At 32.2% G+C, this 26,858-nt stretch overlaps 1 protein-coding gene across 11 annotated transcripts in view; it reads right to left on the bottom strand.

The window, feature by feature from the left end:
• Window positions 1-2,892: 2,892 nt before the first annotated feature.
• Window positions 2,893-26,858, bottom strand: part of LOC108977852 (chloride channel protein 2) — a 45,305-nt gene continuing 21,339 nt past the window's right edge. For 3 of the 11 annotated variants that reach the window (XM_018947793.1, XM_018947796.1, XM_018947795.1), the window contains exons 2-18: window positions 17,820-17,927; window positions 16,484-16,668; window positions 16,277-16,405; window positions 11,598-11,731; window positions 11,182-11,338; window positions 10,907-11,117; window positions 10,692-10,793; window positions 10,371-10,605; window positions 9,613-10,265; window positions 9,109-9,544; window positions 8,844-8,885; window positions 8,103-8,147; window positions 7,972-8,031; window positions 7,593-7,811; window positions 5,840-5,875; window positions 5,340-5,573; window positions 2,893-5,090 (exon numbers count right to left, since the gene is read on the bottom strand). In XM_018947793.1, the coding sequence (XP_018803338.1) occupies window positions 4,719-5,090; window positions 5,340-5,573; window positions 5,840-5,875; window positions 7,593-7,811; window positions 7,972-8,031; window positions 8,103-8,147; window positions 8,844-8,885; window positions 9,109-9,544; window positions 9,613-10,265; window positions 10,371-10,605; window positions 10,692-10,793; window positions 10,907-11,117; window positions 11,182-11,338; window positions 11,598-11,731; window positions 16,277-16,405; window positions 16,484-16,668; window positions 17,820-17,884 (3,315 nt within the window). In that variant the 5' untranslated portion in view covers window positions 17,885-17,927 and the 3' untranslated portion in view covers window positions 2,893-4,718. Of the gene's footprint in view, window positions 5,091-5,339; window positions 5,574-5,839; window positions 5,876-7,592; window positions 7,812-7,971; window positions 8,032-8,102; window positions 8,148-8,843; window positions 8,886-9,108; window positions 9,545-9,612; window positions 10,266-10,370; window positions 10,606-10,691; window positions 10,794-10,906; window positions 11,118-11,181; window positions 11,339-11,597; window positions 11,732-16,276; window positions 16,406-16,483; window positions 16,669-17,819; window positions 17,928-24,480; window positions 24,802-26,858 lie in introns of those variants that run through there. The other 8 variants (XM_018947792.1, XM_018947790.1, XM_018947801.1 and 5 more) reach the window with 6 other exon arrangements.

Below are 26,858 nucleotides of genomic sequence, written 5' to 3'. Positions count from 1 at the left end.
AGTTCGACGTGCAGGAAACATATATAAATAATGTAGTAAGCTTTTAGGCGCTCAAATTCTTATTATATTAAATTTTTTAACAGTTTATTGCCTACTCTTAGGCGCTCTCATATAATATGTAACGGAAACTCGCCGCCTACTTGTATTTGTTATTCCACTCGGCTATTCGCAGCGATCTCAAAGAGCGCAAAACGTAATAACGGCAGTTTGTGTTTAGTTGGCATAAAAGGTTAATATTTATATTATAGCAGCCTACTTAGCAGATAAAACTGCAAATGTTATAAGTAATAAAAATTGGTTAAAAATTAAAGAAAAATAAAAATGCACAACCATTGTTTTATATGAGAAAAGCGTAGAAAAATTTGTATTGCGCTCAATTTTTGATGCCAAAGTTGTTGTATTTGAATCATGAGCGAACAGAAGAACGGGGTAAGGCAGCAAGCTGTGAACGCGCACACAGCCACCCACAAAAGAATGTGGCTTGAAAGCGAATGAACCCACAACCCTTTCGGAGCTTGCGCCTGCCTTGTTTTTTCTTATTGAAAAATATTAAATTTATTTTATAAATGTATTAGTCTTATACTCTTACACATTTTCTGTTACGAAAAAAAAAAACAAAAAAATGTTGAATATTTCGAAATTTCGAAAGCAAATATTATGCAAAGAAAAAGTGCAAAAAAACGAAGCGATGTTGCTACATATTGTAGTAAAGCGCGCGAGAAAATTCCATTTAAGCATAAATCAACAACATACATACATACATACATAACTAACAACGCGCATATACATACATTTATACGACATACATACATACATACATAACAAAAACACGAACATTTATACGACATACATACACACATAACAAGAAACGGTTACTACACACCGCGCTGACACTTATCACTATTACAAAAACACATACAAAATACAAATTATAAAAGTAAAACACAAAAAAAAAAAAAAAAAAAAAAAAAAAAAAAAAAAAAAAAAAAAAAAAAAAAAAAAAAAAAAAAAACAACCAAACTCCCTCTCTCAAAACAAACATTTTTATATAAACTATATATATTTTTGCAACTCAGTGAGAAGAAGAAGTAGAAGAGAAGAGGAAGATAAAGAATAGCTGGAGATAATGACCAAACGGTAGGCGAAAGTAGTTCTAGCGAGCGTGTTAGAGGCGAGCGAATCGAAAGTTAGTATGCTAATTACATTTGATAAGAACCGAATGCTGATTGAGAGCACTGAATCTATGTACGTATGTAATAACGCTACATTATGCAACTTTGTCAAAAAAAAAAAAAAAAAACAATAATAAATTCACTTTGTTGTAAAGCGGCAAACCTTTGTGCGCAAGCGTGGTGAATTACCCGTACATGGTGTTAAGCAGCGATCAGTTAAGAGCGTGCATGAATGATATGGAAGAAAAGCAAATAAACATAACATAAAACATACATTAAAGCCCATAAAAATTATAATAAAAAGGAACTCGAGAATCAAGCAAAGCGATTAATTTGTATTTTATTGGAATTAATTTGTAAACAAATGGAAAAATGGTAAGTATACAAAATGTATGAAAATGGCAAGATTTCATATACAACAAAATTTAATCGAAATTATCTAACATGAGGCGTGGTTGAAGCAACTTCGTACTTGCTGCTGGGCTGTCCAGTTTTTGCAAGATTCGAAAGTCTGAGTTTTTGTATGTTTTTGGTTAATCTTTATAGGATTTCTTTCATTTTTAATGTCGATGTACTGCTAAGTTGTTCCAATGCGATCCAAGTGATTGACTCGTGGATCAGCCTCACTTTCTAACCTAAAAACTATTTGCTTTAAATTATTTTTCTATTGTGAGCATCAAATTAGTTTTGGGTCTTCTTTCGAAACTATGCTGCTGCTATAGGAGTATCTAAGTTTTTTTACGGCGAGAAAAGATGATAATTCGTTGGAATAAAAATTTTTGTTAGAAATTGTATTAAAGAATCATAAGCTCATTTAACTAAATTGACAACATAAAAAGGAAATTTCCGACTAGTCCAAGCTAACCCTCTGGAATAGCTAACAGAATGCCGAAATGTCTTTAATCACCGTAAATGAAGTTCTTGAACTGTTAATTTTTCTGTTTAATCTGTTATACAATTTCGACGCGCAGCCAGTTTCTTCTCCACCTGATCTTTCCAACGGAGTGGAGGTCTACACTGCGTATGATTAATAAACGAGTTGATTTTTTAAGTTTTTTTTTCTGTTCACCACACAGTTTTGTTGGAGTATGAAACTTACAAAAAATTCTGCTCGAAGATATTTTCCACACAATGATCTACGGTCGAAATAATTAAAAAATTTTCAAAAATGGCGTTTAAAAAAAATTAAATTTTAACCAAATAATCGTTGTTTAGGTTTTGAAACAAAAAAATGTTAATGATTGGATCAATCGTCTTCTGAAGCATATTTAAAAAAAATGTGTTGAGAAAAACTCGTTTAAAGACGGCGCACTTAGCCTAGCTAGATTCGAAGGAGAAGAAGAAGGAAGAAGTTCTCAAGGCTGTATCTGAGAAACTATTACTCGGATCAACTTGAAAATTCACGTCAATATTATAGAGGTGTTATAAAATTTAATAAAGCAATTCGATTTTTGAAATCCATTAACCACTGAAATCACATAAAGCGTTAGCTATTCTCTCTAGTACCTCATACTTTAAGGTTTTTCTCAAATAAACGACCCAAACTAGCTCACTCCGCGTAAATTTGCTGATACAGTAACAATGTTTTGGTTCCTCGTATGCACTGATAATCCGATAATCAAATGGCCGCAATTAGTTTGTAGGCATGATATGTTATATATGTATATACCTCACCCAAATTCAGCTTCACATTTTCCTTCGCATAAATAATAAAAAGGCATTTCGTTCGATAATCCGTTTTTTTTTTTAATTCTCGTTAAACTTTATGTACATAAATGTTCGTTTAGTTATTTATCTTACATACAAGTTTAAATTAAATACTTTAATAAACAATTTGCGTGCTTTTATGCTAATTTTTTTCTTAGAAAATACTTATATTTGGTTTATAGTTGCCAGTCACATAGTTTGTTTGTATACATATACATATGTATACGAGTACAAACAATGGTTTGTAATATCACTATACGCTACAGAACAACTGCGTGTATATGCGTATATACGTATGTATGTATTTATTGCAATTATTACTTATATATAAGCATGTATGTGTATGTATGTATATTTAAATCATAAATACTACTGACTGCACGTTTTCACTTTGATTTTGCCTTAAATTGGGATTTTCGGTTTCATTAAAGCGTTACGCCTGATTGGCTACTAACTGAATACCACATGGCACGTTTCGTCTGTGATTTTGTGTGCGAAACCTGCCAGCATTCATTATATGATAAATTATAAAAAACATAAATTGCTAAAGTATGATAATAGAACTTTTAGTCATTGGGTATTAATCGATGTGTAATTTAATTAAAAGTATTTTGCTTGAAAAATAAGTATGCATATTCTTTTCAGTTTCCGTTTGCTTTCAAAGCAATGTTTTTGCAAAATTTTATAACAAATTCGTAAGGGAAATGTGTTTAAATTTAGCTTAGAGCTTTAATATCGATCAACTTTGTATACATTCTGTGTACATGTTATTTTACATACGAGTAATGTATATGCAGTAGGTGTGTGTTTGTGTTTGAAAATTGGAGCTTATTAAAAATATAACATAGTGCTATTTAACTAACATTTACGCTTATAATATTTACATTAGCTGCTAAAGTTCTACCATTTATGCAATTACATATTTACTTTTTACTTGCATATAATTATTTAAATATACTATTTGCTAAATTTTAATACAATTTAGTTTAGTTTGCCCTTTTTCCAATACAAATTCACTTAAACACCTACATATGCCTATGCATGTATATATAATATATATGTATATATATATATATATAGTAGAGTCTCCATTACTTCCCAAGTTGGTTTTATATTTTCAAGCGCCCCCTGAAGTTTCCGTTTTTCCATTAGCTGGAATTTTGCAAAGGAAAAAATAATTTTTTTTTACTATTCCCATATACTCGTATTTTACATGATCTTTTGCAATATATTTCTTATCACCAGACCAAATAAGCCTAAAACTTTTAAAAGTGTATATTCGAATAAAAAATATGGCGCTCTATAAAAAAGTTCTGATTAATTTTTTTCCATAAAAGCTTTCCTTTAAAAGTTATACGCAATCGAAGTTAGGCAAAAAATGTGCTGAGCATTCTTACTCGTACAAGTGCTTAATAAATTCTGTGTTGCTCATACGTCATGGTGTTTGCGCTTGCTTAGTACTGTTGTATAAAATGCTCAGTGCAGTCAATGTATAAATCTAACTGCATATAACTTTTAAATGAGTGGTTTTATGAAAAAAATCATTAAGAGCATTTTTGTAGAGCGCTAAATTTTGAACTAGAAAATCATTCTATAAAAATTGTTCTTTTGCTTGTTTGGTGCAAAACATTAAAAAATTCCAATCTTATATGTACATAAGAAAATAAATTAGATTTAAGCATGATTTAAATTGAAAATAAAGAGCTTATTTGTGTCGCATAACCTTTTTAGAGTAAAAACTGAAACTTCAGGGGGCGTGTGMAAAAAAAAAAAAAAACAACTTGTGTTATTCTGTGCACCCTAATGTATATATATATGTATTTGTTATTTGCTTGTCTGCTATGGCTCATTGTTCGACTTAGTTATTGTTGGTATGACCGTTGCTGTTGTCATTGCTGTATGTGTGTATGTTTGTTGATTGTATTGTGTTGTATTATCTTGTTGTTGTTGTGATTGTTCTTCACCGCTACTCTCGCCCTTCATATGCTCCATTTCAATGTCAGAGCAATTATCCGAATGCGAGAGTGCTGAGTCCATGGAGGTCACCGTGGTGTTAACCTCCTTGTCACTGGTGGCATGCGGTGACAGCGGCAATGGTGGCGCCAATAATGGCTTTTCAACAGCCGAACCATGATCGGCTTCAATATCGTCTTTTACTTGATTTTGTACTACGAAATTATTGCTATTGATATCCTCAATAGCTTTGCGCAGCTGCAAAGAACAAAAATTAAGAGTAAACATTATCAAAAAATGTATAAAATTGGTCAAAGAACTGTAAAGAATCGTGCAAGAGTATTTCTAAGCGGTCAAACTGTCAGCTGTATAAAAAGATACATGGTTTCATCAAGATATATCTCTATAAAACATATAAAACACTAACTTGATAATTTCAATGTGTAATTCTTTCGGGTATAAATTTATTTTGGCATCATAACTCCTAATAGTATGCTTTTAACTCACCTCTTTCAGACCCACAACACCCACTAGGCGTCCAATTTTCGTCACATAGGCATGATTTATGCCAACCATTGAGAAAAGCGAATGAACTTTGAGTATCGAGGTGCGTTCGACCAGTTGAAATGGCGATGGATCGATATTTACACTGGCCTTCTCCAGATCGATGGACTTGGACATTTCCTCCATTTCCCATTTCTTCTGATCTTCCGGCGACATATCGATCACGCGTTCACGTGGCTAAACAAAATTTTAAGATAGAAGTGACTTAAATATTTGAAAATAACTACAAATTTTTTTATTTATAAAATAAAGTATAGAGAAAATTAAACGCCGGTTTCAATTTCACATTATTTGTTGCTGTTTCCAGTACTTTTGCTTTAATCCAGTAGCAGTTATGTAACCGTTAATTATAACCGTTTACTACTACATACAGCTGTTTACTTATTACAAATTTACAAACATACACACGCATATATAGATATGTATCTGTGTAGTACACCTACCAAGGTCACCGATTTCGCCTTTTTCATACTCATTGCCTTGTTATTTGTATTTACAGTTGTGCATGTTTTAAGGATAAAAATTTATACAACGAAGTAAATGTGGCATATAGAAAAGAGAGAATATAGAAAATATATTTAAATAAATTCAGTGAGTGAAAAAGACATTTCTACTAGAGCTAATAATAAAGCACGAACACTGAAAGCACGAAGGACTATTAGTAGGCAAACGCAAGCATTAGGAAAAGGACAAGAATAATAACAAAAACAACAACGATGAAAACAAATACAAATACAACAACTGTGCAAACTTTACAAATTTTAAATATTGCCATATAAAATTTAAGAACAATATATATTTTTGCAAAAGTACAAACTGATACATATATGTATATGTACATATTATATTTGTAATACAAAATATTTCTGAATTTACAAGAGAAAAATAATTTTATACATATATTTTATTGATCTGGCCATCTGCATATGGTGTTTAGGTTGGGTGAGGTTAGTCTGGTAGAACAATGAGTCACGTATAGACCAATTTTGGTACCAGATGGAGTTCAGTTACTAGGTCTATGAAGAGTGGTCATCCTTTAGGATGCCTGCGCTTAACGCAACTTTCAACAGATTCTGTGTCCTCACCAACAATACCTTTTCAAGTGTATCATACCGTGGGGACGCTAGATGTTTACAGCGTAATATTGCCAATGCGGGGCAAATGCACAAGATGTGCTCCATTGTTTTCATAGTGCCTTGCTCTATAAATAAGGTATGTTCAGCATAATCCACGTTATTTCAAAATATACATATTTATACATATGATTTCAGAAAAAATAAACCTAAAATTATTTTACATTAGATTATAGTTTCTTCTCAACTAGATCTAGAAACTTGCTCTGTTTTGGTAACAGAAAATAATTGCAGAGTGATTAATCTGATATATGAATCCGAACATATACTAAATGCCAGAACAGTACATTGCTTCCTTTAGTATTCTCTGTTTTATAACAAATTTTTATCCAATATAGCAAGAAATTCATTTTACTCATTGCCACATTCATTACTCTTTATGGTCATACTTTGAAGACATTTCCGCTTACCTCTCCTGGAACCAGTATGAACACCAAGAAGAATGTCCACAAGTGCTTCCCTGCACTCTCTAGGTAGTTCTAAAGAAAAATACTCTCGTTCTATTAGAATAACACTATAAATAATACATAAGCTCGTAAATATTCGACCAGTCAGCTCTTTTTAGTGTTCGTAAGGAAGTTCCTGTTTTTACATGAAGATTTGGAATGTCAAAAGCGAGCTCTAAGCATTAATCAGCTTTATGTGACTGACAATTTTTCTTAAATTATATAATAGAAACATAAGGCAGAAATTTCGAGAATAATTCATAAGAAGTTAAGTAATATTCTTTAACGTCTCTTAGGTAAATTCTGTATAGCAAACTACTCTATAAAAATTTATAAAAATAAAACTCCTACCTAAAACTCAAAATCCAAAGAGCTGAGCTCTGTAACAACAACCCATATTTGTATATAATCAAACCAAATTAGGGAACAAAAAACATAAAAGAAGAGTATATTATATTTAGAAAAAAAAAAATAATACACTCAAATATTTTTGAATTATATTGAATGATTTTTTTTTTGTGAAATTTACCATTTAGCGCTAAATTTTTTGTAAAAATCTTTAGCCGCCCCTACATATACCTAAGTAAAGCAGTACTCAAAGTTAGACATTTCTTTACTTTTGGCTCATCCTTATCCGTCGTTGCATGAGTGTTATCCATGAGTGTATTCCATTTGATTGCGTTTGTTCGGTGATTGGAACAATCTGTCGTTGAGTGTGACTTTCGAAGTATGCCTTTTTTCGGCGGTGGTGGCAACATGGATTGATCCCATCTTGTATTCGCTAACTTCATTTTAACTTTGGCATGGACTGGCGATGAGCTTAGGCTTCGCGGTCGCTTATGGTTTTCGAAAGTTTCGAAAAAAAAGTTAATATTTTTTAGATGAAAAGTGATGCGCACAAGAGGTTCGTGTAAATTGTGTTTAGAATTAACATACAAATTTTAATACTACTAATAAACTCATTGCAGAAACCTCAAAGCTTTTAATATTACTTACAATGTAGTTATTTTTCTTAAACTTCTTTGATGGACCCGGAGAATTGGGCGCTAGTTGGGACTTTACGTAGAAAATACAAATTGAACTTAGAACTTAATGTGTCTACAAATCGATATTTTCTAGTTACTTACAAATCTATTGCTTTTTATGCTATCCGGTGTATCCGGAGGTGTTGGCTTGGAAGCAAATAATAAATATTTTGAAAATAATAAATAATTATGAAACTTTTGACGAAATAAATATGAATACACTATAATAAATTCTCTATATCTTTTACAAACATTTTAAACACTTTAAAAATTATTTGGAATTTTAAAAAATTAATTGGAATTTAAATTTTTATGTTCAGAAAAAACTTGTCTGATCTACCTATATATTCTGAAATCAGCATCTATACCGTAAATAAAGTCAGCCTTGGAATGTAACGTTTCTCTACTGTGGACTCAACTCAATTTCAATATTCGACAAAGGATTGTCACATCAAGCAACGCTTCAGACAGTGACAAAAAACAGCTGTTTCCACGTATTTGACAACTTTTTGGTTTTGTAGGACCAAGTTGTACCACAGAAGACATATACCTTCTTGAAAAAGAGGACATAACAGAATATTTTTGTGATTTTCGCTGTTTGTTCTACGAATTTTTCAACTAAGATGTTTGAAGGTTGATTGATCTATATTCTACAATCTTCAAGAAGCGTTTAGACTTTTATGTAAAGTTCTGGTATCGTCAAAAACAATATTCCTGCTACATTTTTTCGACACAGCTTCTCATTTTAGGTCTTATAACAATTGTACTCGGACAAATCTAAAATCTTCTCATTATATATACATATGAAGGTTTATTTTATCAATATAAGGGTTAAATTTTTACCTTATGCTCGAGAGCCGCAGACTCCGTAGTATTTTGTGCTTGCTTGTACGGAAGAAGTAAACACAAAAGAAGGCAGTGTAAGAAGACTTACCGAATTATGTATAACCAAAAAAAAAAAATCTTTCAAAAAAAAAAAATATAAGAAAAACTCGAAACAATGCACATTTCTGCCAACCAACACGAAAAACATAGCAAAAACAACACATACTGGACGCATTGGCTGAGCACAAACAAACAAATATATTAGCATAATCATTATACATACCAATTGAACCTTCTTCGAAATGCTAGGGGCACGCTGCACGAGTGGCACTTCGTTGGCGCTCACCGCCGGCGTTATGCTGGCAGCATCCGGATCCGGTTGGACATCCTGCAGTGTGTTCGATTTGCGAAAGATCGCTTCGAAGGCGGAGCGTATGCGATGCTCCGTGCCAGTGATGGTGGTATAGGGCGTAATGTTCGGGCTGTGCGGTGAGGTAGGTGCATAGGTTTTTAGATTAAATGAGTTTGTCTTTTTCAAAATGGATTTGCGTGGTCCCACGTTGTTAGTGAATGACTCCTGACGTTGTTTGGGCGGCAGCATTTCATCGTTGGCGATTTGTCGTAGACTGAGTATATCGGGTGCGGGCAGTACTTCGAAACGTGACGGACGACGTACTCTTAATTCGGCCTCCTGCTTTTTCTTCTCTTCTTCGCGCGCGCTAAAATATGAGATATTACAGTTAAATGCTTGGATGTGTCGCTAAACGTATTCAACTGCTTTACTTACCGCTCTTCTGCCTCTTTTTGCCACTTTTGTGCCACCTCCATGCGTTTCTCGCGTCCGATATGCTTCTCGATCATTTTGATCAATTCATAACGTTGCACAGAGCCGAGCAGTATCATGTTCTCGTGACTATCGACCAGCGGTAGAGATCGTAGCGTTTTGTTCGCCTTCAGCACCTCCTTGAGTTTTTGATACGAAATGCCATGCCAGATGTATTTCACATCTCGTACCATAAAATCCTCCACATAAATGCTGTACATCGCCGAACTGGACGGCAGCAAATCGGGCAGATACGGCAGCTTCTTAATCAATATAATACTGTCGTACATGGACGGTTGTAGAAGGGCTGCAATGGCGTTCGCTATTAACACTGCGATCATCACCGGTACAACGTGCGTTATCTGGCCGGTCATCTCGAAAATGATTACCGCTACCGAAACGGTATGCGTCACGGCGCCGGAAAATGCCGCCGCACCAACAACTGCGTAACCGCCGGGTATGATGGGCGATAGGCGACCGCCGTAGCGCACGCCGTTCGGGAACCACAAATGCATGCTCTCACCAATCAGACGACCCAAACTGGCGCCGATCTTAAATACGGGTATGAAAATACCGGAAGGCACTGGTATGGTTGAGGCTACAATGGAAATGAAAAACTATTTCCAAGCGAGAGAGAAGAGAGACAGAAAGAAAGCGGGAGAAAGAGAGAGAGAGCGCAAATTTAGTAATGCTGTATAAAAATTGTCGCTCACATCACTTACAGTGAACACAATGTATATGGAAAGATTGATGAATATGTTGGTGTAACTGGTGACCCAATGCGTAACTATGGCCGCCTGTTCCACGGTGAGATCGTCACGTGACCACGTGAAATTGCTGAATAACTGTGTGACTTGTTCATGTGTGCTTAATTCGCCAGCAATAAATTGACCGGGTCCTAATGGAAATGAGAGTGTAGAGACAAGCAGCGCCAGAAAGCCCGGATAGAGGAATCGACTGTATAAATGAAAGCATTAAACATCTTTTTTTAATAATTTTATTCTATTTTATATAAATGAGATGTGTGTTATATACATACGTACTTCTTTTGCAGAAATTTATTCATCTTCTTATTCGAACGCATGAAGAGCACATAGCGGCGATGTACCCAGACGTAGGCAGCGCCACCAACACCGGACACAACGCTGCAACGTTAAAAATAATAAAAAAGTTAGAAGAACGCTAATTTTTAAATTCTCTAAGAGAAATTTATCGCTTTGTTTCTAAAGCTTCCTCAATGTTTTAGTAGAACACTTACCCCATTAGTGCAAATACGAACAACTCCTGCGGATCGAAGGGGAATTCGGTGGTGAAATTTGTGAGAAATATCGCACGTACTGTGTCCGCATTGTGGAACCAAACAGCCAACAGACGAAACACCGTTGCACCGCAGACAGCCGCAAAGAAGCCACGCCAATAATTACGCACAGCAAAATAAGTGGTCGTTACCTCGATACTAAACAGTACACCTACGAGAGCGATAGCGATACATAGTGAAAAGTAGTCGAGAGTATATTAACGCGATCTACTTACCACCGACGGGCGCGGCAAAACACGAACCCACACCGACCGCACACGCTGCGGCCAACATCTCCGAATTGCGAGATTCATTCTCATAGATGCCTTGGAATGATGTGACGAGCTTACTTAATAATTGTGCTACAATACTTGCTATGTGACAGAAAGGACCCTACGAGCGAGCTCAACCAAAACAAGCGATAAGTTATAGCATGGAGTAGAGAAAATAAATAAAGTGCGATTAGATGATTTCAATCATTTGTATGATTACTTATATGTATGATTTGAAGTATTTTTCGTAATTGAATATGTGAGTGTTATTCGCCGTCAACTACATACTCGTACTTATCGTATTATACTTTATGTATATACGTACGTAGGCACATAGTCGACATTGCTCTCCTTATAGTTGTGACAATTTTGATACTTACTTCCTTTCCTAATGGCATACCACTGCCCAAAGTTGCCGTTAAACCAACAACCTTGGCCACCAATGTCTTAAATGTGAGATACTCTTTCAGCGCAACGCCACGCAGAATCGTTTTCATTTCAGGTATACCCGAACCTAAAATTATATACACAGAGATTGTTCATTGTGAAGGGATATCGAGAGAAATGAAGAGTTAGTGAAGTCAGTAGGAAGTTGCGTTAGTATTTATTTATTTGTATTTGTAAGAATATACATATATGTATATTATTATTTTCATTAAAAATTATAATGACTTTATGAACTTTTCATAAGTTTTTTTTTGTTGAAGTATAAATCTTATGGTTTTAGGAACTTGTCAAGAGCTTCTTAAAGAGTATAAACATTAATATATACATTATTTTAAATAAAAGCCAAGTATCGTGCAGTTAAGGCAACTTCGTGTCACAGCAGTAAAAATGCTATCAATATTTTTGGTTTGGGGTGAAAGCTCAAAAATCTGAACGTAATACAAAAAAGCTTCTAAATTGGACTTAGAAAAATGTTTTGCAATTTAAGAATCTTAATTTATTTTTAAAATAGTTTAAACACAACTGATCCAATAAACTTATACATGAAGACATGATAATTTTTATTTATACTTTTAAGCTGAAATATATAGTATACTAAAATACTTGGAAAAGCTTGCTAATATCTGATAATTGTTATGAATCCTACAAACTCCCTAAGATTACCTCTCCAAAGTTGTTTGAACAATCTTATGCTGATAAGCTGTCTTCGATTCGTCAAGAGTTAGAGAGTAAAGAATTATTTCAGATATTCACACAGAGTGACAGTTCTATTCTACTTCACGGCCGATAGCCCATGATGCTAGTGCTGCGTATTTTCTTAGTTTGTATAATAATTGTATTATTATGTAAGCTTTTATAAAATAAAATAAAAAAAAAAAATATTCTACTTCAGTGTGTCTACTTCACACTATAAGATTGCTCTGCTTCACTGACTTATTTGACATTTAGTGAACAACGAATTATTAATTACAATTATTATACAATATACATATAGTATTCCATATTGTATCGGGAAGTGGAAAAAGTCTTTTCGTATTTCTAATCAAACTTTAACTTATTTTTTTATTTTTATAATGAACTTTAATGAAGCAAATATGTACCATTTTGGTCGAAAACTTTTTGCCATTTTTTCGCTAGAGTCAATATTCCATCAGTGTAAAACTTCTCCTGAAGCCAACTTTACTCCATTAAGGAAGTTCTGCATTGACCGATAGTGCAAGGTAAGGGCTATATTATGGATGCATCAAAGCTTCCTAGCTTTTGCCTAGTCATCAAAGATATGTGTGATTTGGCGTTCTCCTGATGGAAGACGAAGTCCTTTCTGTTGATCAGTTCTGGCCATTTTTTTCGATTGCTTGCTTCAATCTTATTAGTTGTTGATAGTAAAATGTAGAAACAAGCGACCAGGCTGGAGCAGCTCATAGTGGATGATTACTTTCCAATCCCACCAAACACGCCTTACCTTTTGAGGCGTCAATCCTGGCGTTGCGACTATTTGCTGAGCTTCACCACGCTTAAACGTGATCTTTTTCGCACATTATTGACGTATTTAATCCACTTTTCGTCTCCTGTACCTTTTGTTTCGGAAATGGTTCGATTTCATTTCATTTCTGCAAAGAATCGCCGATTGGTCCATTAAATTTTTCACAGACATTCATGTGGTAGCCAAACATCCATTTCCATTTGTAGCCAACTTTTTTTAAATGGTTTAAAACCGTTTGATGATGAATATTAAGTTCCTTAGCGATATTATGGTTACTTATGTCACGGTTCTGGTGAATCGTTTTCATAATTTCATCGACTTTTTCAATGATAGGTCAACCAGAGCAAGGTGCAACTTTCACATCGAAATTTCCGGAACGGAAGCTAGCGAACCATTGTTGTGCTACACGAACTGATACAGCATCGTTTCCGTAAACTTCACAAATTTTATTGGTGGCATTCTTCCCATTTTTATACAAAAATTTCAAAATACAGCGAATTTCTTCATTATTTTCATTCATTTTTGAACAGCTGTAACTTTTTTTACGAAATGACTTTTTCGACTACGCAATATATTAGAGCAATTCTGAGAAACTTTCTTTGTACTATATATTAAAAAAAATTAATATTTATTATCAAAGAGGATCGCTAATAAAATAAATTTGCCAAAACTTTATTCAACAAGTATAATGATACTTTCTCAAGCCCTCATAGTATATCATCGATTAAGTAAGGATAAAGCTTCGAAACTTTTCCATTAAAGGAAATAGTTTGAATTCGATATGCTAAAGCAGTCCGCTGTTGACAACCACAACCGAGCCTCCGAATATATTTTAGACCTAAAAAATCTTTATACTAAGAGAAGACCGAAAAATAATTTTTGAAATTGTTGTCGAAGCAATGACAGCAATTACTTTAATATTTACATTTACAAAGTAACAACAACACGCAAATGAAGATGTTAAACTCGCAACGGACGTGCAAATTATTTATGCACATTGCATTTCATAGATGTCTGTAYGTATGTATGCATGCGATGCTAAATATAGGTGTTGTATATAGCTTGACCCATAAGTGGCACAAATAAATGTGCAAATTGTGAGCGCAATAAACATATTCATCATTAATTTTTTATATATTTTTTGCTTGCACTCTGGCAATACGCCAGTGTAACGTGCGGAGGGAAATATACAAAAATACTTGCTCATATGCACAAGTAAATTAAATTGTGCAAATTTGCGTATAAATTAAACAAAAATTAACAAACATTTCTCTACAAAATTCTATTTCAAAACTGATATTTAAGTGGTTAAGAGTAACAATGTAAGTAACATTAATATCTATTATATAAGTCTATTTATTTCATTTATAACAAAAAAATTATCATATATATAGAGAATTATAAATTAATAACATTCAATTGCAATTGTTTAAATTTATTAATTATTATTTCTACCATTTTGTTAAAAAAAAATCCTTCACAGAATATGTAGCCCTTGAAAATAATTTTTGTACGCTTACTTCTGTTAGTTACACCATTGAAGTAAAGTAAGTAAGTACGAAAATCTAACAAATAAATCTTAATGTGAAATTATATAATGCGTAAAGGCGTGAAAAGGAGATATAGGTAAATTAAACATGCAAAAAGTCAGCGCTACCTGCCTACAGTTATTTATCACCATACAGTTAATAGCTATCTAATTATGAACTAACGAATATTTACTTTACTTCAATGAGACGCATAACAAACAACAGATGCAACAAAATATTATATGTAAAAAATTAAGAAAAACAAACAAGATTTTTTGCACTATTTCTTTTAGACAATAAATACTATATTTATTGAAGTTGGATAAAATTTTAAAAGCACTACACTAACTCGATTACGATTATTATAAAATACATATTATAAATAATGCAAAGTAAAAACAAAAAAGCGTTTTAAAATTAATAAAAAATAAAATAAAATTAAATATAATACAATAAAATAAAAATATATAAAGCAGAATAAAACTAAAAAAATATGATTTAAAATAGAAAAAAAATATTATAAAAGTAATAAAAAAATAATATAAATTAAAATAAATGACGTTAAATATAATAGAATAAAAAATAAAATAAACGAAAATAAAACAAAATAACACTGTGGGCAAAACATAGTAGGACTTTTTAATTTAAATTTCTCGCGAAAACGCATTTGTCGAAATATTATTTTTTTACGTTGGTATGACTGGTAGTGACATCTGTGCGAAATGTCATAACAAAATACTCATTAGTGTTTAGTATAGGTTTGTCTTCTTTGAAGTACATAAAGTGCATTCGGCGATTTTTACGATGAGTGAAGTTATTCAACAAAAAAGTTCTATTAAATTTTGTGTGCGGAATCAAATTCCTGTTGCCGAACCGTTCAGAATGTACGAAAAGGCCTTCGGTGATAATTGTATATCAAATTAATCAATGAGGTTAAGAACTGATGACCAACACGTCTAAAAAATACAGGAATTGGTGCTTGAGAATCGCAGATGAACAATCAGAGATCTTATCGATATCGTTGGTATAACCGAAGGTTCAGTGAAAACCATTTGGGCCTAAGAAAATTGAAAGCACGATTCACTTCATGTTTTCGAAAAACGGCATCGTATTAATGTGTGTGAAACAATGTTTTCCGACTACGAGGATGTCATGAAACATATTATTACTGGCGATGAGTCTTGGATCTATGAATACAACCTTGAAACAGACGATCAATTGTCAGAGCTTGTCAAAAATCAAGGTTTTGTTGACGGTTTTCTTGGATCGTAAAAAGAGGCCAGAATTATGGGCGTACACTATTGGTTTGATGGTCACAGATTTTTATGACTAAATTAAGAAATTAAAAATTATGAACAAAATCTTAATATTTTTTGTTCTTAGTAGAATAATATAACACAAGCTTTGAAAATAACTATTTTATAAAAAAAATAATACATGTAAAGTTATCTATATTTATTTTAGTAATATAATAGCAAGCAAAATATTTCAATATTTATTACACGTTATTTATTTAAGTGATATACAAGTTGTTGTTAATACATTCAATAATCATTATTTCACATTAACACATATTTATTATGCAATTTCAACAACTCACCTATACTTTGCGGGGCAACGAGATGCACAAAGCCGGCTGAGAAGAGTATCAAACAGACCGGCAATGAGACCCACGCGAAATACTGTGTGATCGGCTGGGAGGTGAGATCGCGATAGAGCCACACGCGCGCTAAGCAATTACAAAACAATTGTTGTTAATGGAAAATACTATGATAATCTCAAAAAATGAATTAGAAGACCAACCAACCATTTGTACAAACATTGATGCCTTTGTCTACCACATATGATACGAATGCCATTATGACACCCAGCAGCGCTAAGAATACCCAATCTTCGCCGAGGCGCGCAAATGTACGTTTCCATATCCATGATGAGACTTTTAGCATGCGCGACGAACGTTTGCCCAGCAATTCCTGTAAATATTTCCCAGCACTGCTGCTTTATAAACGATTCGTTCAAATTTGGATAAACACATACAAATACTAGTGACTACATAAGGGTTAAAGCGAGTGTGCTGTAAGCGCCTATGCTTAGACAGCATAATTTATAATGGATTTGTTGCGACCATGTTTGTATATGTGTGTATGCGAGATTAAATAAATATGTACAGAGCGTGCTAGACTTTATGCGGATAAGTTAAGTAAATATTTAAATAAATACAAACCAAAAAAATTTGTTTTTGGTAAGAAAAAATGTATTTTTAGCAATAAAGTTATAAGAAAGAGTCATTAGCTAGATAAAAAGTACAATAGATGCAAAAATATAATACAGTATAAAGGGATAATATACGATCGTAGCAGAAAATGGAATTCCAATTTTCCAAAATAAAAAAAAAAAATGGGTATATGGAAAATGTGCTTAAAATTTCAAAGCAAAGTTTAAAGCCAAACATTTATATTTTGATAAGCAAATGTTAAACGAACACACAGAGTGCTTCTGTAATCAACATTGTACATTTAAACTCAATGATTAGCAACTCTAGCCTTCGGATCAATGTCGATGAAACACAAAAGGACAAGTGAACTCGACTGTAATCGATCCAAAGTCCAATTTACTCAATTATCGCTTAAAGTAATGCATAGGAGAGAAACACATCAAGTCTGGTAACTACTACTTCTCAATTGAAACGAACTTAATATTGAGATATTGAGCATGATGTCCCATGTAATAGGTAATGGTTGCGTGATATGCTTCTTCGAGGTTTTTAGTCAGATCATGATTGACTTTCTACGACAGACAAGACATTTACTATATTCTTGACGGCGGAAAGTAACAGATTTTTTGCCATCAGCACTCAAAAAAAAAAAAAATAATAATAATGACAGCGGAACACAATAGCCGTAATTTATATTTCTACCATGGAACTCATAAAATAGCAAAAATTGTAATTAAGACATTAATTTTCAACAACATTACCTTAAAATATCAAATTCCCGTAAAGTTATTCTCATTCAGTTGTAATTATTTTGCACTCAATTATTGCGTAAGAAGTGTTTTAAAAATATTTTATGGCATGCAATTAAGGCATTTAAGTGTAATAAGAAAAAATTATTTGAGCGTGAAAGATTTTCTTGTTTGTTTACCTTGTTCCTTTGTTTGTCTTCTTGCTTGCGGCGCTTCTCGAGTAATTTGAGTTTTCTGGCTTCATCTTTGGCAAATTCTCCTAAATCTTTGGTATAGCGGCCATACATCTGTATTCAGAAAATTTAAAATTATTTAATTTTTTTTTGTAATATTTAATTGAATATTAATATACATACAATGCTTATCTATTTTGAAATATTAGATTGATTAAAAATAAAGTAAACTCATTAAATATACTGTGAAACTAAAAAGTAAGTCTTTTTCTGTGTTTTCTGTGCCAGTGATGTCTGTGTCAAATGTCTTATCGAAATGTATTATCAAAATTAGTATACCCTTTACTTTCTGATGTCCATAAAGTGCATTAGCGATTTTTACGATGAATGAAATTATTTAACAAAGAAGTTTCATTGAATTTTGTGTGCGGAATCAAATTTCTGGTGCCATATTGTTCAGAATGTTGGAAAAGGGCTTCGGTGATAATTGTTTGTAGTGAGAAAGTGTTTTTGATTGCTACAAATTATTCAGAGAGGGTCAAGAACGCGTTGACGACGAGATCAACACGTCAATAAAATAAAGAAATTGGTTCTTGAGAATTTATGATTCATAGTCAGAGATCTTCCATTTTGAAAGATCAGTTGGGCCTAAGAAAAGTAATACCACAATTGGATCCAATATCACTACATTTTTTTGAAAAACAGCGTTATGTTAATGGCTGTGAAACAACACTTTCCGACAACCGCGATGTCATGAAACGTGTTATAACTGGGGATGAGTCTCGGATTTATGCTTACAACCCCAAACCAATTAATCGACCAAATTCGAAAAGAAAACACGTGAAAGCAGGTCAATGCACAAGATTATGTTGAAAGTTATCTTCGATTATAGAGGTGCGCTTCGAATTCATTTCGGCCGAATTATGGGCCAACAACTTTTCGTCCACAATAATATACCGTCGCTTACTAACTGATTTATCGTGAGCTTTTCGCCATTATCGTGGCGCAACCACCGTATTCGCCTATTTCAGCATCGTGTGACTTCTGGCTATTCAGAATACTCTAACGCTCGCTTCGGGGAACCCTTTTGAGACAATTAAAAACATTAAACGCGCATTAAAGGCTATTAAACAAGTTGACTCTATTTCGAGGATTGGGTTGTCCCCCGTTGGCACAAGTGCAAATTATATTAATAAATCTAGTATATATGTAGCTAATGAAAATTAAAAGAAAAATATGCTCTCATGTCGAACAATAACTATATAATACGTTAATAGGGCCTAATTTAAATATATAAATCACAGCAAAGCAATTTAAGTTTAATTTAGGTATACATATTTTCTATACAAACTTGATAAATATATAAGTCTTTGCTTTTAAAGTAAGTAAGTAAGTTTCTTTTGACCTTTCGAGTAAATCGTTGTTAATCGCTAATTGAATCAACTTTAAGTGTATGTGAATATGATAATAGCGATATTGATAGAATCGAGCCAAAAATCAATCTCATGGCTAAGTCTAGGATAGGTGCTATGTACTCTATTGATTTTCCACAGTGGGCATTGATCAACTTAGCTGACCATATTACGAAAAGTTACAAGCCTTAATAACGACAACAAAATTTGAGAAATAAAACCAAAAGTCTAAGTGAATTTCCCGTTTTATTTTACGTATGTGTCTTGGCTTATTCTAATGAAAGGAGAGACATTTATGAGATGTTTATTACATAAAATATATGAGCCTAGATGTCTTGAAGAACTTGCAAACAAATATAGTTTTCATAAATGCATAACATTGCGTAAATGCATTCCCAACGTGTGTAAATAATTGATTTTCAACAATCTTATGAAAAATATAGTATTTTATAGGTATAAAAAAAATACAAAATATTTTCTCGTTTCCCAGCCTGATACAAAAATAAAAGAAATACAAATTTCTCAAAATTATTTGTTTGCTCTACGTATGACTGTCTAAAGTTGCTCATGGTGCGGCCGTTTTTAAGTATCCGTCACACATTTGTCTGCCTCACTTGAAGGCTGCGTTTTTGCTTTGTCACTCAAATAGGCGCGAGCACACTGATGCCATTTGCTCTTTATCTCTCTTGTGTGTCTTGTTTGTCTCATTTGTTTTTACTTCAAAAATATTATTTACCGCTAGCTAGACTTACTGCTAGACGAAAATCTATTTTTACCAAGCGTGCACAAAATATTGGCAACACTTCGTATTTATTTTGTTTCATTGGCGACGATGAAAAAGAAAACAAAACAGAAAATATAATAAAAATAATAAAACAAAATAAGAAAAACAAAGTCAAGTACAAAATATTATTGCTAAAAATACAAATATGTGTACAGTGGCGCGCAAATAAATATTACTTGTACGTTATTTGTAGAAAATTAATTCATTACAACCTGTAACATAGCAAATAATATTTATGCCTTAAAATAAAGATAGATGTAACATAGCAAATAATATTTATGGCTTAAAATAAAGATAAATATTTTTGCAAACCTTACACTGTGTGCTTATCTTAAATAATATTTATTTGGGCGTTTAGTAAAAAATATGCACAAATCGTGTTTATGCTTTAAAGGTTACTCATACGCCCCAACCAGCCTCATGCCAGTTAACTAAGTTAAACTCATTTAAAGGTTTTTGTTTGGTATATGTTAAAGATCAAAAATTTATAAATACAATTTTTAGCTTTCACACGTATATTTGCGTGAGAAATGGCTTCAAAAAAATTCTCTAAAAACATTATAATTTTAAAAATAAATTTTCAATCGGTTTTTTTTTAATTTTCGTTCATTTATAAATGATTTTTAAAATAATTATAAAACGTAATTTTTTGCATAAGAAATGAAAAATTNAGAAATGAAAAATTTAATTTTTTATTTTAAATTTCAATTTCATTTTTTTTCGTTTTCGTTCAATTATAATGAATTTTTAAAGTAATTATAAAACACATTTTTTTTAACTTTTTTCACGAACTAAATAATACATTTTTTACTATTTTTTATTTATTAATAACTTTGTTTGTGGCTTAGTCAGCAGACAAAAAATAAAAGTAATTTAAAGTAACAGTGAATAATTTATAAATTTTTTTGGGAATTTGTTTAGGTTATTTTATTCAATAATATTAAGTTTTGTATATTTTGCCTCTGAACTATTATATTCCAATAAATAAAAACTAAAGTTGTTTTAAAAGAATTTTCATACAAATTTTATTATAATTTTAGTATTCTAAAAATAAAGCATTTTTTTGCTTTACTTTAACATTTTCCTTAATAAAACTAAGGAACTCAAACGAGAAACCGCATTTTATGGAGCTACAAGTTTACAAAAGTAAACAACAAACAACACATAACATAATTAAAACGGTAATTAGCAAATTTACAAATGCGGCCGATAAGTGTAACTATTGGCACAGCCATTAAGCAGCCGCTTCAACCCTCCACCTGTGCTACAGTAGTGCAATAATAAAAACAAATAACTCAATGCGTTGCCGCCATAATCACAGTGAAGCGTTGAAAAAAGCTGCATTAAAGGGGGGGCATAAATAATTTCTCGTAAAATGAAATTAGCTGAATTGGCAATTAAATATAGATAGTGTATTTGTAAGAGACTGTGAAGTGGCGGATAAGTGTGTGGTGAGTGCAATTAAGTGTGCGGCACGTAGCGCAAACGAAACTTTGTATTTGGCTTTAATAATGCTGTGAGCGCTAGAAAGGCGTTGGGGAATCGGTTGTTTATAAAGCACAGCCGCTGAATAGGCAAGGAAGTACGTAAAAATCGATATATAAAGAAATGTATATTATATTATTTACAAAAGTTTGTTGGCGATGATTGAGTAAAAACTATTTAACTATGTAAACTTGTAATAAATAAAAGTTGAGTAATTAAATCAAGATAAAATTAATAAATCAAAATAAAAGATATACTGAAATATAAACCTATATAATAAAATAATAWTTAAATAAATTATACTAAAATAATATGTTAAAAAAACGAGTTTCTTACTAATTTCACAGAAATGTTATATACTACACTTCGAAAAATTGCTGATATCATTATAATCGAGTCACTAAGAAATTTGCTAGTAATTATAAAACTATTCGCGCTCCCCAATAAATGTAAATTTCATTATTAACTTTTCGCTTTTAGCTAATTTATACATGTAAATATGTACGTAGCATTTAACAACAATGCATGTAATTAAATAGAATTGCACAATGCATTCAATATTTGAGCAGCTGAGTATGCATGGAGACATTCACTATAGAAAATTAATGGGAATTAATAAATATTTTCAAAACCAAATTTTGTCAGGAACACCAAATGGAAAAATAATATTTAAATATATCTGTAGAATCGAATTCTATGTCTTTAAGAACTCTTTTAATACATGAATGCATGCATGAGTTGTTTAAAAAAAAAGGGAATATGAACTGATTTTAAAATAGTGTTGCCTTCTTGACAGTCTCCGAACACCTTTAATTTCAAATTATGCTGAGTTAAACCTGTCAGCTTTAGGAAAAAGTTACACTTAAAAGCAAGAATTTGATTTGTAAATATTTTAAATTTACTACCCAATTTGAAAAACAAAGAATGCGACATATGCACTAGCAATAAAAAAGAAATAATAATAATGGAACGGTAATATATAAAATATTTTTTATTTGTAATGCATTTTATTAGCACTGGCCTAATTTATTTGCGTTGAAATTTGTACATGAAGTGGTTACGTATACGCCATAGTGCTTCAATATACATGTAATGGTAAATGACCAAATTTATGTTTATAATCGTAAGCAATTGCTAAAAACAAAATAGAAAACGTGTAAGAAACTTATTCATTAGCTAATAAGTGTACCACAATTTCACTGAAGACATATATTTAACTGTGTTCTTTTAAAATTTTTTAAATTTGTTCAGCTTACTAATGTTAAACAAGTTAAAAAATACATACCGAATACATATAGACTCATAAATATATAAATGGCGGGTATTTTGCTTTTAGCATATTCTACAGCATTATTGCCATTAATCGCCACTCAAATCGGAAATTACGCATTTTTATGTGAATTTATAAGCGATTTGCTTCGAGAATTGGCTTGCGGCCGCTGTGTAAAAAGACGACTTGTATACTTGTATTTATATTTGCGTTTGAGTGTGTTATTACGGTCAAGTGTATTTAAATTTTTGTTTCAAGAAAAAATTACGTTTGCTGCTAATATTTAATTATATGCACATAAATATAAACTAAACAAAGGAAGATGAGGAATGAATGCTTGTAATAGAAGCGTTGATATGATTATTTTTAATTCAGTAAATACTATTTTTTTTTTTTAGTTAAATAAAAATATGGGTATTTTTGAAGAATACCGAAATATGTATATGTTTGCCTTCAAATTGTATATTTGATCTTGGCGGTTCAGATCCTCCCAGTTAAAAAGGTTGGTCACATCCCTCAATTGTGGCAAATGTATACTTTGAATAAGCAAACAAAAAAAAAACGCATAACCATATACATACAACAAAAACGCAAAAGCAAAAAAATGAATCAACAAAACAAGAATCTATGGTGAAAACTGTGAAAACAACTTCAATGATCACTTTCTAACCTTAAGAAGCGATTTGAAAAGTTATATTTGATCTTAACACACAATGACTAAAACGGGGCAAAGCTGTTATAAGATTGAAAAATGTAAGCAAAAAGCGAAGCCTACAGAAAAAGAAAAATTGCGAAATATATTTTTCTTTTTTAAGGCAGTACTCTAGTCTAATATAATAAAAAATTATGATTTTTTCAAACAGAATAGGATTTTTCCTGTCGGAATACACATTTGAGAAATAAGTTTTCTTTTTTTTTAATCTAGAAATAAAGAATAATGGATTTTTTTTTATTTCCTAAGTTTAAGTATTCAAGAATATATCAACAAGAGCATTTTCAAAATATTTTCGGGGTTATACCCTGCATCTGTTTTTCTCTAAACTGTCTTTTTCAAAACGATACCTGCGATTTCTCAAGTTCGAATCAACCATTTTACCCAAAAAGTAAGTATAGTCTTTTTTATATACTTGACTATATGTGGAATCAGCCATATCCCCAGATTTCAGTTCTTTTTTGGTTTCAGATTGCTTTTAACTGCCTTTTTTACGATACTTCAGAAATTACCAGAAATTTATGCCTCGATACTAGATTACCTCCTTAAAGTTTAATAGCTGGAACTTTCAAAACAGGTTACATGAAATATACGAAGTTAGAGTATTGCATAACTCTCCGATTAATATCATTCCATTCCAAATAGATATAAACTCGTGGCCATGCAAACGGTATTGGTTATAAAATGGTTATATATTGCTTATCATACACTCATATTGAAACGAAATTTGAGTTTTGGTTGTAAAATGGTTATATACTGGTTATTATATCTGAAAGCGATTTTCAATTTTTTTTTGATAATACGTTGTTTTGCATTTTAGCTGACGGTATGTATATTACAACTCTTGTAGGTCATGAGAGAATTATGTGTGAATGTACAAAACAAGAAATATAAATTTTTTAAATAAATTTTTAAAAATTATTACTAAAGATTTATTTAAATCACCGCCTTTGAAAGAGTAAAGAGTAAATTGCCCGATATTTCTAGCCCTCGCACACACTTACATAATAGAATGCTTCGATTTCGACATCAATTTGATTCTTCTGCTGTCCACCACTATCATAACTATCCACGCTAGCTTTGCGCTGTGATTTGCGCCGCAACGAGGAGCGTCGCTTAATCGCCTCCCGTTGCTCCTTCTCCTTTTGTTCCTCACGCTTAAGATAATCATCGCGATTGATCAGCAATTCCGGCTCAAAGGCATACTCGCGGATATATTCATCGTCGGCATCCGAGTCGAACATGTGGCGGGGCGCTTGATGCGCCGCAGCGCATGCGCTGCACAAACAACACTAACGAAATTGGTAATAACAACAAAAATGAAGAGCTGCGAAACCAAATGCTGAATACAAACAAAACACCTATGATGAAAGGTGAATGTGTGCTGTTGATACAAGGCAAAGAAGTGTTGCTTGCTGATGGCGCTGGTAACCGGCGCACAGGCCGAAAATGATGATATGACACGATGTTGTGACGACAGCAACACGCGGCGTTTAGTTGCAAACGAGGTAGACACGGTTCAAGCACATGTTTCAAATGTGTCTCACTTATGAGTACGCAAGTATTATATTGTTATATTTTATTTTATGTTATTTGTTTTTTTGTTTTAAAGAATTTTCACGGGCATGTGTGTGTTTTATTTTTGTTTCGTTTTGGCGAGACTTTGCTAAATCTTTTGCTCGCCTTTTGTCTGTTTTCTATGTACTTTACATTCGAATTTCACGAACTTTTCTGGCGCATAATATTTCACACATATTTCTTCATATTTCATAGATGTCTTTTGCATTAAGTTATTTGCGAAATATCACCGACATTGTATGCCTCAATGTGAAATGCGCATTTGGCGGTCAGCGGCGACGACATCGCGACGCTTCACACGCGCACTCGCCTCTAGCCCTCTAGCCCTTGAGGCGCTGCAGACATTGTCAGTGTACTTGGTGCCAGGCGCATAACCCAGCCGCAGTGTAACCTCTTGTTGGCATTCTGGTTGAAGGCGATCCTTGTCGCTTGTGGCCATAATATGCTCGGCTGCAGCTGCTCAAGACGACTGATTCATATTTGATGCTGAAAGTTATTGTGTTTGTTGTTTTAGAAATTTGTCATGCACCGTAGACATTTTGTGCTGAGTAAGTGTTGTTGGTAGATATTTTGCGGAAAAAGGGGAGAGAGAATACGATATGGAGAGTATCTAAGCAGTATTTTAAGAAGATCCGAGAGTTTTTAAGTTTAGTAAAACAAAAAAATTTATTTTTTATGCAGCAATAAATTGTTTGACTTGTTACTAAATTATTTAATTTATTGTGTAATATTTAGAGGGCATAATTCTTTGTGATTATCAATTTTTTATTAAATATGAATTTAATAAATACCATAACACACAATTCAAGCACTATTTTAATTTATTTAACTTTTTTTAAATTTTTTTATTTGAATTTTGCTATATTCAAAATTTCACTTTTGGTCTAAAATTCAATATATTTTTTTAATAATAAAATTTTACAACTTTTTTTACTTATTTAATAAACACTTGCACAATTTCCAAGCAGTAATTTGCTATGTATTTCGCTCAACTATAATTTATGACATTTTATATGTATATACACACGTTTACACTCATAATTACATGCTTGTTTCTTGTATATGACTCGAATATTTATTTTTCACTTATTATAGCAATTTCTTTTTGGTTTGAATTATAATTTTTTACCACTGATTTATAAATATATTGACACACGTTTAATATTTTTTATTTTTCTCGATTTCTACTACAACTTTTGCTCAAAGGAAAATATGGATTTTATGTTATTCATTATAGATTTTTCTAYTTTCTTCTTCTTCTTTGGCAACCTTTGAAATCACTATACTAATGAAATTGTTAACTACATTTTTTAACCCATTTCCTTGTCATAATTATACATCAATGGTTTCAAGAATTTTATGAATTTCCATATCAAAAAATTTACATATACATTAATTATAATTATTTTTAATGAACGTTAGTTTTGTTTTCCCAAAAATATTATATTTTCCCAGACTTAAGCACGGCGCACGAATGGCAATTCAATTGATCGTCGCACTAACGTTCGCGAAAACTTTTTGAAAACTGAACGGGGAAAAGCTTTTTCACTTGAATGGGATTATTGAAAATTGCTTGTAGTTGGTGGTTTCCTTTATTCCATTGTTTTAAGGTGACCAGGTGTGGTGGAAATGAAGAATGTATTCTAACCTGAATTGCTAAATAAAGTGTACCAATATGAGCTTTTTTGCAGCATTCGAAGCATGCTTAGCATGACAGGCCTTTAAAGATCTTTTCTTTCAAAATTTAAACTTTTGATTTTGGCACATTGATTGTTAAATTAGGATGTATAAATTTTGCTGTGTT

This window comes from Bactrocera latifrons, unplaced genomic scaffold, assembly GCF_001853355.1.
Source record: "Bactrocera latifrons isolate USDA-ARS-PBARC rearing strain unplaced genomic scaffold, ASM185335v1 scaffold_96, whole genome shotgun sequence".
In the NCBI taxonomy this organism is placed as follows: Eukaryota; Metazoa; Arthropoda; class Insecta; order Diptera; family Tephritidae; genus Bactrocera; species Bactrocera latifrons.
The sequence above is the reverse complement of the archived record's forward strand: the minus strand, read 5'-3'. Positions and strand labels throughout refer to the sequence as shown.